This window comes from Misgurnus anguillicaudatus, chromosome 10, assembly GCF_027580225.2.
Source record: "Misgurnus anguillicaudatus chromosome 10, ASM2758022v2, whole genome shotgun sequence".
Classification (NCBI taxonomy): domain Eukaryota; kingdom Metazoa; phylum Chordata; class Actinopteri; order Cypriniformes; family Cobitidae; genus Misgurnus; species Misgurnus anguillicaudatus.
This window is the reverse complement of record NC_073346.2, coordinates 3,363,572-3,374,152: the sequence shown is the minus strand read 5'-3', so window position 1 is coordinate 3,374,152 and position 10,581 is coordinate 3,363,572. Positions and strand designations below refer to the sequence as shown.

General features: G+C 35.3%; 1 protein-coding gene across 4 annotated transcripts; it reads right to left on the bottom strand.

Annotated features, from left to right (window-relative positions):
* Positions 1–1,043: 1,043 nt before the first annotated feature.
* On the bottom strand, positions 1,044–9,620 carry ttc29 (tetratricopeptide repeat domain 29). Of its 4 annotated transcripts, none has more exons than XM_055212008.2 (10): positions 9,488–9,620; positions 9,153–9,330; positions 8,847–9,022; positions 7,074–7,259; positions 4,012–4,230; positions 3,549–3,634; positions 2,903–2,994; positions 2,425–2,548; positions 1,397–1,620; positions 1,044–1,248 (listed from the first exon to the last, which is right to left on the bottom strand). In XM_055212008.2, the coding sequence occupies exons 2-10, from the start codon at positions 9,320–9,322 to the stop codon at positions 1,227–1,229; spliced, it is 1,299 nt and encodes a 432-aa protein (XP_055067983.2). In that variant the 5' UTR covers positions 9,323–9,330; positions 9,488–9,620; the 3' UTR covers positions 1,044–1,226. The 4 variants fall into 4 exon arrangements, with proteins under 4 accessions (XP_055067983.2, XP_073727909.1, XP_073727910.1 ...); XM_073871808.1 differs by having other exon boundaries at positions 8,847–9,016; positions 9,153–9,337; positions 9,488–9,544; XM_073871809.1 differs by having other exon boundaries at positions 8,847–9,016; positions 9,168–9,337; positions 9,488–9,544.
* Between the last annotated feature and the right edge of the window lie 961 nt (positions 9,621–10,581).

The following is a 10,581-nucleotide window of genomic DNA, read 5'->3' as shown; positions in this document are numbered from 1 at the left end:
AAATGTGTTTAAAACACAAAGCTGTAGCCAGAGGAAAAGCTAGGAAGCTCAGAGTCAAGAGTTCAACTTAAACAAACACGGATCACCACAATGGTGACTTTAAATTAAACCAAACCAAACCTAATGCGTGAATAGTGTGTTTTCTACAGCAATGTTTTACAGAACATTTAGAAATAATGTTTTATAACAGTTTGAAAATGATAGAGATAGAATGCAACATTCACACAACCAACAAACGTTCTTAAAACATAAAAATTACAATTAAAGGACTTTCTTCAACAAGAAAAATATATTTTTGCCAGGTTTTCGAAGAAATTTTGTTTAGGCAAAGTTTTTTTTTTCATTTGCTCAAGTTATAAAATATAGATGTGAACTATTACCCTATTTTTTATTTTGTTAGTGAATTAAATTTTTTTTTGTGTAGATGAGACAGTAAGACCTTAAGGTTTTGAGTTGAATTGAACAAATTCAGAAATTGCAAGTTGTGTCAACGTAAGAAAAATTAGTTGAAACAGCAGCACCACAAAATACTTTTTACAGTGCACCTACAAAATTGAAATATGACACGCTGTAACTAATGGAAAAAATGGAAGCTTACCATAATAAACATTAATTTTATATTAGTTTAAAACTATTGATGTAAGCAACTGAAAATAGAAGACAGATATTAACTTCTCACTACCATTAAATTGATTTCCAAAAGCATTTTCATCATAATAAACACTTTTTTATATTGTTCTTATAATGGATCCCCATATTTTGTCAAATTATTATAAATGATTTTTGCTGTATGATTAAATGAAAAAAGAAACTACATGGCTCCATATTTGTACTGCAGAGGTGGCATTGAACCTGCATTTAAATGTATTAACACATTAATTAATGTGATTCAATTCGTGAAAAAAACATTCATTGTCATCTTAAAACAGCCTAGTTCACAAGATGCCTAAAATATTTATTTGAGATTCTGTCCATCATGTTAATGTAATTACCACAGTCTTCCTATAGTCCTGCACTGAAAAAAGCAGATCGACCACAAAAGGAAAGATTTGTAATATGATGCATTTGGACTTCAATGCTGTATGCATGCCAAAAAACTTTCATTGTACAGTAAGAAGCATCAAGACATTCTGACACTTCAAAGAAAGATTTCAAAGAGTTTAAATACACTTAGAATATAAGACTTTATTAAGCCTTTTATCCCAATCCTTCTCCCTCTCCACTGTTCATTTCTTCACGTCTTGCTCTCTATAAACAAATGACATGTACATTAGATTCATCACTGTGTATTATTTGACATATACCTTGTAGCAACAATCTTTGTTCTGCTATATTGCTCTATTTGAACAACATTTATTTTGATCCCAAAAACTTCACATTTAGCTGATCTGCTCACATGGTTTCGCTGAAGCTGTTTTCCCTTCGCTCCTTCCACTTGATTATTTTTTGGATACTCTGGCGTCCACACGTCTCTATGTGTTTATTGTACACCTGCAGAATGCTGAGGGCACGGGCGGTGCCCACATAAACCTGAGCCTTTTGCAGCCCGGGCACTGACGCCATATTACATGCAATCTCATATGCACGCTCGAAATATACACGAGACTCATCATACTGCCTCTGTACACATAAATACACACAGACAACAACACATTACTACTAGGGAACATAAATGCCAGTTAAAATGTATACATTGAATGCACTGTAATTTGCTTTGAATAAAACCATATACACTATGACTCTGTTTCAAAACCTAAATGAGATGTCTTGCCATCCCGTTTTTGTAAGGACATCTTCTATGAATAACAATGTGCATGCAAAAAAAATCATTCTCCATTGACCACTGGCTATTTCAAAGTAGTCATGTGTTCTGATGAATACATAGAAGAAACATAATAAACAAATATTCTAGTAGGCTAGATGTTTTACCAGTGTTCATTTTTTATGATGTCTATTATAAAAATGTTTTCTATGTTGTCTGCATGTTCTATGTTTTGTCATCAGTCAGTCAGAAAGTTCTTGCCAGTAATTGGTTAAAAATATGTGTCTATGAGCAACGCATGCAGGTTGTGTTGTTCGTAGGATGTGCCAGCTGATTAAATGCCCCTTATAAATGAATACCTACTTTATTATAGCTATATACCTCCTCGCGTTATCTCCTTATGTAAGCAAGATAGTGCTGCTCATTGTTTCAGAAGACATATAATTCATAATCTATTGAAATCTGGACCCAATGAAATCTTAGAAAGCCTGATAATGTTCCTGTCTGCAATAATTCTTGTCAGTAACACAGATGTCTTATAATGTTGGTACCTCACCAGGTTTTGAAACAGAGTTTATGACTTGCCTGGCAATTTTATTATTATTAACATTTTTATCTGTATCGGAGCACTTTCTCCTCCATCTTTCTTTTAGCTTTCTTACTTTAGAGTTCAGGATTGATCCAAGACACCTGTAAGCATTCTCAAGATTTCTGTCCCGTTTGTTGCTTATAGAAATCTCAGCAAACTTCTCCAAATACTGAATCGCTTCTGTTTGTTTGCCTTCACTGTAATACACATAAACATGCAGAACTATTTATCATTCATTCTTGATACAATTTAAACCACATTTTGTTTTAAATAAACAATAATAAGAAGTCTTTCCATGAATTATTTGCTTCTGCATCTGCTTGTTTGTTTCAAACTTTCTGCACTGTAAGTAAAGCATGCCACAGCCAAAACAATTTATTGGCCAGGGGTAAATGACCTCAAAGGTTAATGTGTTTGATAATGATTAACTCCAGAGAATGCCCCTAAAACTATTCCTAAAATAGTCTGATTTTTACAAATGAGACATGGGTATGACCCATGTTCGTGACACATTTTTAATGTTCAATATGTATAAATATAAATATTAATACTTCTCCAGTGATTTGGCAATGGCTCCATATGCTCTTCCCAGATTATCCATATCTTTAAGTTCTGTGGAGATCTCCATGTAAACACTGAGAAACTGACACACAATGCAATGTAAAATAAGTCAAAGAACAGACAACTGCAGAGTGTACTAACCAGTGGCGGCCGGTGACTTTTTATTTCGAGGGCGCTCGATGTGAAGTTCGTCACAACATGTATGTAGCCTGTCATGTGTGTGGTTCGTAATTTCAAAATATGTGTTCTGCACATCGGATGATCATGTGTCTTGTCAAAATAAGTGCCTGTTGCAGACGCGTCTAAAGGGTTTATGATAAAAGAGACGCTCACGTTTGCCAGATACTCGCATAATCTCATGTGTAATCAGAGTTTGCTGTTAAGGGAGCGTCTTGTGAGTATTTTGTGAACATGAGCATCTCTTTTATCATAAACTGTTTTGACACATGTGCAGCAGGCACTTATTTTGACAAAACACGTGATGCACATGGTTCACATGATGCAACAAACACATATTATAAAAATGCAAGCAACAAACATGACACTGCGAACACTTATTTTGAATTAGCGCCCCTCGGATGAGAAGTCATGAGCCGCCACAAGTACTAACATAGTTTCTGTTTGTTTCAAACTGACCTGTTTAGCCGTCGCATGGTCTCCTATATGCTGATATGCGAGGCCCAATCTATAGGCTGCATCTCCTTTTCGCTCTAGATCTCCAGCTATAAGAGAGAGTAAATAAGGAGTTAAGGGATGTAAAAAAATGTGCACATACTGAGAGCAGTTTTATTACTGCAGGCCACCCGGGGCTCATGGTATCAGTGGCTTGTTATTATTTATTTTGTTCTTTTAAATATATCTATGTCATATAAAATTATATTTCAAGATGTCACAGAAAACATGAATTCCTCAGAGCAGCATTACTTTTATTACTGTAATACTGGCAAGACTTAAGCCACAGACAAAGTTTAAAGTTTAAACTTGTTGCTGGACATGCCCATATTGCATCACAAACAGCTGCTGTCACCCATGTCACCTTAAATTTCACCTATTTTAAATTGTAGTCAGTAGGAATGGCATTGTGTGTCAGTGTGCATACCTTCTTTAGCCATCTCGTAGGCTTTTGTGAGCAGCTTTATGGCAAGCGCATAGTCTTGGTTGCTTGGTTGAAGCAGCCTTTCTGCCAGCAATGTGTACACCTTTCCCAACTCTTCACAAGAACGTAAGTGTTGTGTCCGACCACTAGTGTCCTGCCACGCACGGCCCAAAGTCATGTGATAAAACTCTTCATAATGCTCTTGTGCTAACTCAAGCTGACCTGCAACACACACATACCAAAAGGAAAGGACATCATTTAAACCAAGACATTATTATGATGACAATAGGCTTTATGCCCAGCTGCACTACTTCCTGAACTTCAGCCAGCTCCTTGTTTCCTGTCTGCCATTATTGGACAAACTAATTAATCCAGGTGAGTCTGATTATTGTTGTTGTGACTACTGAGGTCAGGCACACCTTGATAAATCAGCCTGTCCAATACTGGCAGACAGGAAACAAGGAGCCGGCCGAAGCCCAGAAAGCAGTGCAGCTGGGCACAAAGCCTATTAAGCACACTAATCCCTCATTTTAATTACCAAAATTCAAAAGAAAAGTGTTGCATTACATTTAGAAAAAATAAAGGAATAAATATATCATCTTAAACATACGCCTTAAATTCTTTAAGCAAAATATAAGTTTTATTTCTTATGATTTTAGTTAAATATGCCCCAGACATATTCTTAATGGCATTCACCCCTTTCTTTAATCAATGACGATGCAAACAAAGTTGAAGAATGATAGTGGCTGACAAACCGGACATACAGTCCACTCCGCTAATATTGACCTGGTAACTATGCGTACAGAAGGCTGTGAACAAAATGTTCTTATTGATTAACCCCTTTGATCTTCTCTTTAAAATATAAAAATACTCTAATGGATATCAAACATTTGTGAACAGCAGCTTTTAATAAAAACAAAACAAAAAAATTGTTAAATATGTATACGTGTAAAACAATTATTAGCATGCATACTTGTAGTCAATAGTTTATGCTACCTCAAAAATTTAATTATATCAGCTTTTTGCTCAAAATTTTGTATTTTTTAAGAAACTATCTATATTTAAAGGAACAGTATGTAGGATTGTGGCCAAAGGTATTGCAATCACAAAACTTGTGGCTAAAACTGGTACTGCAATCACACATCAGTTGAGGGCTGCAACTCCACTTTTTAAATGACAATATCCTGGCCAGACCACTGTTGTCAGTGATAAAAGTATTTGAAATGAAAATGACTTCTTAATGTCTAGTGACATATCAGGGCCATTTTGTGATTAATTGATATACATTTTTTACATACTGTTCCTTTAAAGGATTAGTCCATTTTCTAGATAATTTACTCACCACCATGTCATCTAAAATGTTGATAGCTTTCTTTGTTCAGTCGAGAAGAAATTATGTTTTTGAGGAAAACATTCCAGGATTTTTCTCATTTTAATGGACTTTAATTGACCCCAACACGTAACAGTTTTAATGCAGTTTAAAATTGCAGTTGCAAAGGACTCTCCAGGAGGCACACATGAAAGACTTCATGATGGGTAAAAGCAAAGAACTCTCTCAAGATCTTCATAATCTTATTGTTGAAAAGCATTTTGTTGGGAATGGTTATAGGCACATTTCCAGAATGCTGAATGTTCCTGTGAGCACTGTGAGGGCCATTATCCGGAAATGGAAAGAGCATCACTTCACCATAAACTGGCAACGATCAGGTGCTCCACGTAAGATCCCTGTCAGAGGAGTCCAAAGAATAATCAGGAGAGTTCTCCAAGAGTCAAGAACTACTCGGGCAGAACTTCAGGAAGACCTTGCATCAGCAGGTACTGTTGTTTCAAAGAAAACTATAAGCAATGCACTGAACCGCAATGGCATCCATGCACGCTCACCACGTAAGACTCAATTGCTGAACAAAAAGTATGTTGAGGCTCGGTTAAAGTTTGCAAAAAAGCATTTGAAGAAGGCAATGGATTATTGGAAGACTATAGTATGGTCAGATGAAAGCAAAATTGAACTTTTTGGCAGTCCTTCTACACACCATGTTTGGAGAAGAAATGGCACTGCCCACCACCCCAAGAACACCAACAGTCAAGTTTGGGGGTGGAAGCATCATGATTTGGGGCTGCTTTTTTAGCAAGGGGTACTGTCAGACTTCATATTATTGAAGGCAGGATGAATGAAGAAATGTAGCGGGACATTCTGGATAAAAATCTACTGCCATCTACCAGAAAGCTGAAAATGAAAAGAGGGTGGACATTTAGACAATGATCCCAAACACAAGGGCAAGGAAACAATGAAGTGGTTTTAAAGAAAGAAATTCAAGTTGCTTGAATGGCCCAGTCAATCACCTGACCTAAATCCCATAGAAAATTTAGGGAGATAACTGAAGATAACAGTTCATAAAAGAGACCCAAGGAATCTTCAAGATTTAAAGACCATTTGTGTGGAAGAATGGGCCAGAATCACTCCTGAGCAATGCAGACGACTGGTCTCTCCATATAAGAGGCGTCTAGAAGCTGTAATCACCAACAAAGGCTTTTCTACAAAGTTTTAAATAAAGTGTGTTCAATACTTATTACCTGTGTCATTTCCATTTATTTATTATGACTCAACTTGTATACTTAAATGTTCTGATTTCTTTGTATGAATTCAATTTTTGGCTTGATGGCTACATCTGGTGGATGACAATTTTGTGTCAATAGTCCACTTAGAAATCCCCTTACTGATAAAAATGCTGATGTGTCAAATACTTATTTTCAGTGCTGTACCTTTTTGTGCATCAAACCCACCTGATGTTTATTGGCAAACAACTCTTTTCTTCTGTGTTAACTAACTACAAACCCCAATCTTGTTGCATGCGTCACAACCACTCTCTAAAGGTCTTCAATTCACATGAGTGCGGCTCCATGGCCGACACGGCACTGCTGCCATCTACTGGTGAACACTTTCCTTTCTGAACATTATAGCGTAATATACTATAAAACATTTAAATTCCCTTAAGAATTATAAATCTATGCAGTGCAATACTGTACACACTTATTGCGCTACAATATTAAAAGAATGTGTGTGTTACCCTTTTCTAAATAAACTTCTCCCATGTGCAAGTTGGCCTCCGCCTCTTTTTTGCCAGAGTCCATTTTAAATTTGCGAGCTGAATGCAGGGCTAGTTGAAAGAAATGATGCTTCAGCCATCCATCCTCTGGTTCAGTGAAGAACCGGGCCAGACGCAGGTAGTTGTCATACACTTCCCCATACTGTCCTACAGCAGAAGGGAGCAGATACATTAAAAAAGAGGGCTGATTGATAAATAAAAACATATAATTAATTTAACAAATTACAGGTCACAACAGGGCTACTTGTTGACATGATTTTAATGTCATAAAATTGTTTATGTGTGTACAGTTACATCCTAAGGTATGTCATGGACTGGAGAATGAATGGATGCAAGTACAGTAAGTAATTGTATTACACTAAAATCATGTTAACACAATTAGGACCATCTCTTTTCACCTTCATTATGAAAGTGACTCATGGTAACCTTGACTGTTGAGTTTGAATGATTTAAACAATGGATTTTTGGTAATTAACATTATGTCACAGATGTTGTCATTTGAGATAACCTCACATTGAAACCTGAATATTCCTTTTAATGTTACTTTAAAGGTGCCTTAAAATGTAAAACTGTATTTATTTAGGCATAGATTAATAATAAGAGTTCTGTATATGGTAATGACCAGTGTTGGGGTAATGCATTACAAGTAACGTGAATTATGCAATAATATTAACGAGTAAAGTAACACATTACTATTTAAATGTAGACATTAATATTTGAGTTTCTTTTTCAAAAAAATAAGGCAAGTTACTTTTTTAGTTTAATTAATTTGATTAAAAAAAACTATGTACTGAATTAAACTAAACGTAGCCACATTATGCACTTAATGCGTACACACCTGTATGGGAACAGTCTGAGTCAGAAACTGAGATGGCAGGCCAGAGCTCGACATTTTTGTGATGAAATATGCAATTTCTTAATGCAGAACTTTTCAGTCATAAAAAACACCTGCAAGGCCTGAAAGAGATCAAGCCTCAGTCAAGAAAAAGTAACTAAAAAGAAATGTAAGCATTACTTTCCATGAAAAGTAACTAAGTAACGTAATTAGTTACTGTTTTGGGAGTAACTTAATATTGTAATGCATTATTTTTAAAAGTAATTTTCCCCAACACTGGTAATGACATATTGTGAAATACTATTGTTTGATTGCTGGAAAACAGGCCAATCTCAACATACCAACTGTGATGTAACAGTCGAGATGTACGCCCCCAACATTAAATAACACAATAAATTGTTTTTGTTATTTAACTCTTTCCCCGCCATTGACGAGTTAACTTTTATTGTTTTACACTGTAAGAAAAAAACGCTTCCCTGCCAATGAAGGGAATTTCCGGCTTTCCGCAATACCGCTATTATCCACCAGGTTGATTTGCAACTTATAAAACCCGGAAGTATCGCCCTAGGGCAAACAGCTGTATGTCCGTGTATGTTTTAAAGTTCGCTCTGCATCTGATCTCTATGAAAAGTCCTTCACAAAAGTGGAATTATGAAGTTTACTGGAAGTTACGTTTGTTCCACGAAAACAGAATGTTGTTAATACTGCTGAAACTGAAACAACACGGGACTTTACAACTACTTTCCCTAATAAATCCCTATTTTACATGATTTTTTAATACCATTTCTTTAAATGTATAATATTGTTTATTGATTTAAATTTTACATTACACATAAGATTAAATTCTCTTGACCGTATAATAATTATAATAATAATCTGACTGTATTTGACTGTTTTACCTGCTCTTTCTGCAGTTTCAGCGCGGGTGAGGATGTGCTGCAGCATCTCTAGTTTGTGCGCATGCTCGTCTGCTGCGTCCCAGCGCTGCAACAACGCAAACAGCTGCGCAAACGAGCGGTGAAAACCCGCACACAGCAGTCCTATGCAAATGTTCTGTCGTAAAGGCTTCCTGAATCTCAACAAATAAGGTGAAGTCAAGAATTAATGTATAGAAGTTTGAAAACTCAATTTAAATACCAATTAAATATGAAATTTATTCATATTATAGATTGTATTGTAAACTGTTTACAGAAAGTAGTTCTTACTGTGCAATATCATACTCGGTGAGGACTGGGGATTTTTCTCCATCAGGACAGACGGAGTTTAGTTCTATTATCTCTTTTGGGATAAACTTTGGTGTTTTCCGGTGTTTGTGTGGACTATAAATGTCTGGAAAGAGAGGAGTCCTCGAGCCGCTCGCCACTGCTGAAGACATACTGATCAGTGATCACTATGAAAAAAATATCAAAATCTTTTTAAAAAAAAAGTTTTTTCAACCAATCACGATACCGAGTAAACTATTTTACCACACTTTTCGCATCTATGAAGACATACTACAGTTTTCTTGGCTGTCAAAAAAAACTTTTGAGTTGTGTTTTACCTGACTATCAGATTTAAGACGTAATTGACTGTTGACAGGCTGCATACGCGTTGCCGTAGCGACCACACTGTCCCTTCCGGTCTTGAACAAGCAGTAGTTATGGTTCCCACATATAATCAAGAATGATTATACACGCATTCTGCTTTACACTTACAGTAGTTCATAACACTGGATATAATGGGTAAAGATACATTTTTTTTACATTTCTAAACATTTACATATTTCCTAAAACAACAAGACTGCATAAATACAAAGTTCATCAGACTGAATTGCATTCACACCGTGATTATCAGACGAACTGATTCATTGTGAAAGAAACGAGCAACTGAGTTTTGTAATACATATAGATTTCATTTTTTTTAGACTCTTACTGGTGACCACACGAGGTCACTGCGCACTCAGTTATGAATCTGGTTTCTTCACCTGTAATGTTTGCATTGAAATGCTTTTTTATTTTTCTAGTTTAGTTTTATCATTTAATAATGTTATATCATTATTTTTTAAATTATGACTATGTTATGACATATGCTAATACTTTTAATAAAATAATGTTTTTAATAGTTTTCTTAGTATTTTGTGTGTCATATAATGACAGCATACACTCCTGATGTTATCGACTTTTTGCAAGTTTGTAGTAAGCCTAAAGATACATGTTATGCCAGCATTATTTTAAAATTCAGCAAAATGCATTTTGTGTGTTTCAGTGGAAGCAAGAAAATCTGACTGTATATAATAAGGGTCTTATCATGATCAGTGTTAGAGATTTCATTAGTTTAATATCAAATGTTATATTTATTTTATAACATTTTTACCTCTTGATATGAGTATTGCGTTTATTTTAAAAAAGTTTTTAATTTCAAAGGCACATTAATAACCATGCAAAAGGTAGAAGCATGAAAATATGCCAAATTTAGCCATACAGGCTAATTTTCATTTGTAGTAGCGTTGTTGTTAAATATCACAAATATATTCTAATACAATCTAATTTCCATCATACATAATCAACATTTTTTTAAACAGCAAAATCATAACCAGCAAAACACACATACACTACCTCAAGTCACGAGTACACATTTGATTATCCAATAGCCACT